The 3,605-nt window shown below is 43.1% G+C and overlaps 1 protein-coding gene across 1 annotated transcript in view; it reads left to right on the top strand.

Annotated features, from left to right (window-relative positions):
• LOC143013872 (uncharacterized) overlaps positions 1–3,605 on the top strand; it is a 3,974-nt gene continuing 369 nt past the window's right edge. The window contains exons 1-3 of the mRNA XM_076167575.1: positions 1–421; positions 930–1,196; positions 1,274–3,605. The exon at positions 1,274–3,605 is cut by the window's right edge and continues 369 nt beyond it. Of these exons, the coding sequence (XP_076023690.1) occupies positions 319–421; positions 930–1,196; positions 1,274–2,973 (2,070 nt within the window). The 5' untranslated portion in view covers positions 1–318 and the 3' untranslated portion in view covers positions 2,974–3,605. The remainder of the gene's footprint in view (positions 422–929; positions 1,197–1,273) is intronic.

Raw genomic sequence — 3,605 nt, 5'->3', positions numbered from 1 at the left:
TTGACCAAGATGGCGCATCGTTAAGTCTCCGCTCCGCGTTTCTCCGCGTTTCTTCCCCAAAGTTGATGTTCCGTCCAGCAAAGTTAAACATTCACAGCCTCCGTATGAGACTCAGACGCGTTTTTTGAACCTTTTGGCTTCATCCTCTCCCGCAAGCTTACAAAGCTCTTGAAGTTAGCGTATCTTTGTTAGCCGGAAATGCACGGACACAGGCGGAACTGAGCGCCGCGGCGCTAGTTAGCTTGACTGCTCGATGGACAGCTAACTGTGTTCTGGTCTGAGTTTGTCTGCAGCAAAGATTCGAATCTTGGTGTGAAAATGTTTAAAGTCCGAGAAGTTTGTGTTTCAGAAGAAGAGAAGGAGAGACACCGGAAACAGCTGGAGGCAGTTTGGAGCCCTGTGGTTCTGTTAGAGAGAGCAGGTTAGCACACACACACACTCACTCACTCACTCACTCACTCACTCTCTCTCTCTCTCTCTCTTTCTCTCATTCTTCGGAGCTCCATCTTGATTCTGATTTAAACTCAAACCAGAGAACAGAATCTTAAATATGATCAAACTACAAAGTGTAATGTTAAATAAAGTGTAAAGTCTTTCCTTCTCACCTGGACTCCTCAGCTTCAGGACTTCTCTGGTGACAACAACAACAAACAGTCATGACAGATAAACTTCTGTCGACAAATCACCTTTTTTTGCTCTCCATGGTCTTGATAGTGAATCTTTAAATATAAAGGCAGCTGAGTGAGGACATCAAGAAGGAAGACCTGACCTCTAAAGGTCAGCTGCAGAATAGCAGCTGGGGAATAACGGAGCCCAGCTGAGGACACCTGGGCCTGCAGCTGTAAACAGAGGAGCATCAGTACAAAGAAACAGTTCATAGGTTCACAAACAATGTTTACATGTTGTGTTTCCCTTGTTGTTTCCTGTAGATGTGCACCAGATCTTGGTGCAGCAGGAATGGAGCTCCACTGTGGAGAAGGAGGATCCAGGGACTCCTCACATTAAAGAGGAACAGGAGGAACTCTGGATCACTCAGCAGCCTGAAGGCCTGGAGGAGGTCGCCAGGTTCACATCCACTCCTGTGTCTGTGAAGAGAGAAAGGAATGAAGAGGAAGCTCGCTCTTCTCAGTTTCATCACAGAGAGTCAGAGCCTCCAGCCAGCAGCTCAACAGAACAGATGAAGACAGAAGATGATGGTGAGGAGAAGTCAAACTAAACGGGTCCAAACCCGCGCTGAACTCATGTTAACTCCTTGTGTGTGTTTTGCCTGCAGATGTCCAGCAGCTGTTAGCGCAACAGGAGTGGAACTGCAGTGTGAAACAGGAGGACACAGAGACATCTCCCATGGAAGAGGAAGTCTGGAGCCCCCAGCGTCTGGAGGAGGCTGAGGTCACCAGGTTCACATCCACTCCTGTGTCTGTGAAGAGAGAACATGATGAAGAGGAAGAGCCTCCAGCCTGCAGCTTAACACAACAGATGAAGACAGAAGATGATGGTGAGGATAATGGAGGACAAGAACCCGCCAAGAACATGGATCCAGCCAATGGGCACAGGAATTCTGACTCTTCTGAACCTGAGACTGATGACAGCTATGATTGGGAGGAGACCAGAGAAGCTCAATCAGGTTTAAAGACAAATAAATCGGTCCTTCTTAGTAAAATGCAATGCAAAGAGGAGGACAAGAACTCTTTCATCAGCTCTCAGCAGGATAAAAGATTTATCCTCAAGACTGACGTGACAAAGAAGAGGAGAAACCACACGAGTAAGAAAACAATCAACTGCTCAGTTTGTAGGAAAAGATTTGCTCATGAATCGAGCTTAATCGGCCACATGAGAATTCATTCTGGAGAGAAACCTTTCAGCTGTTCAGATTGTGGCAAAGGATTCAGTCAGAAAGGAACTCTGACAGTTCACATGAGACGCCACTCTGGAGAAAAACCTTTTAGATGTTCAGATTGTGGTAAAAGATTCACATACAGATCACATTTGAATATTCACATGAGTATTCATTCTGGAGAAAAAGCTTTTAACTGTTTGCTTTGTGGAAAGAGATTCAAGAGGAACACACAATTAAATATTCATATGAGAGTTCACACTGGAGAAAAACCTTTTAAATGTTCCTTTTGTGATCACCGATACAGTTGGAAGACTCAGTTGAATACTCACATGCAAATACATTCTAGAGAAAATGGATTCATTTGTTCAGTTTGTGGTAAAATATTAACTCGTAAATCATATCTAATCTTTCACCTGAGGATTCACTCTGGAGAGAAACCTTTCAGATGTTTAGTTTGTGATAAAGGATTCACTCGTAAAGCAAGTTTAACGAGTCACACGCAACTTCATTCTGGAGAAAAGCTTTGCAAATGTTCAGTCTGCGGTAAAGGATTCGCTCGGAAGACAAACTTAACGACTCACATGCAACTTCATTCTGGAGAAAAACCTTTCAGCTGTTCGGTTTGTGATAAAGCGTTTACTCGGAAAACAAACTTAACGACTCACATGAGGCTACATTCTGGGGAAAAACCCTTCATATGTTCAGTTTGTGGTCAAAGTTTTAATCGGAACACTCAGCTGACTATTCACATGAGACTTCATTCTGGAGTGAAGCCGTTCAGTTGTACAGTTTGTAGTAAAGGATTCACTCGGAAAACACAGTTAACGATTCACATGAGAATTCACTCTGGAGAAACACCTTTCAGCTGTTCAGTTTGTGGGAAAGGATTCATTCAGAAATCATGCTTATCTGTTCACATGGGAACACATTCAGGAGAAAAACCATTCAGCTGTACAGTTTGTGGGAAAGGATTCTCTCGGAAAACGCACCTAACTATTCACATGAGAATTCACTCAGGAGAAAAACCTTTCAGCTGTTTAGTTTGTGGGAAAAGATTCACCCAGAAAACAAACTTAAACACTCACCTGCGACTTCATGCTGGAGCAGAGACGTCCAGCTGTGTGGTTGTGTTGTGAATTGAAACATTCCCTGGTTTCTTCTCTTTGTTCCTCCCGTTAGTTCACCTCTGAACCCTGCGACTTTGGGTTTATGTGTTTGAACATACAGACGATCACAAGTCTAACTCCCTGAATGTTAAAGTGGCAATGCAGCACCGACTGCTCTCTCCTAGGTTGCAGATAAGATAATGTCAAATAAAAGAATGAATGAAGTGTTTGATAATGAGTTGTAAAAAAATCTATAGAAATATTGCAGTGGCAAAACCTTGAAGTTTTCTTGTGTCTCATTGACAAACTTTTGATAGTCTGAACCACTTCAGAGGAATTCTGCTGACTTGTGTTTCTGATGCGTAAACATTCTCCAGGAAACGTTTCTTTTGCTTACAAATGAAAAGCTAAAATGCTAAGTTTGTTTTATTGATTGTTAAATCAAGTAAGCGCCGTTCCAGTTCCTATTCACGGGTACGGCTAATGACGGTACGTGCAATCACCGGAACTCCTTCCGTCTGGTCTGGGCTTGGCACATCTGTATGCTCATGCCCCCATCACCTACAGAGGGCGTATACACTCTAACGACATGAAAACCTCCTACTTGTAATGTTAATTACTAGAAAGGAAATATCTTATACTTGTATATAAACTTAAACTGA

Source organism: Genypterus blacodes, unplaced genomic scaffold (genome assembly GCF_046128005.1).
Source record: "Genypterus blacodes isolate CSIRO-AG114 ecotype Tasmania unplaced genomic scaffold, CSIRO-AGI_Gbla_v1 ptg000162l_1, whole genome shotgun sequence".
Lineage (NCBI taxonomy): Eukaryota > Metazoa > Chordata > Actinopteri > Ophidiiformes > Ophidiidae > Genypterus > Genypterus blacodes.
Note: the sequence above shows the minus strand (reverse complement) of the source record. Positions and strands in the feature narration are given on the sequence as shown.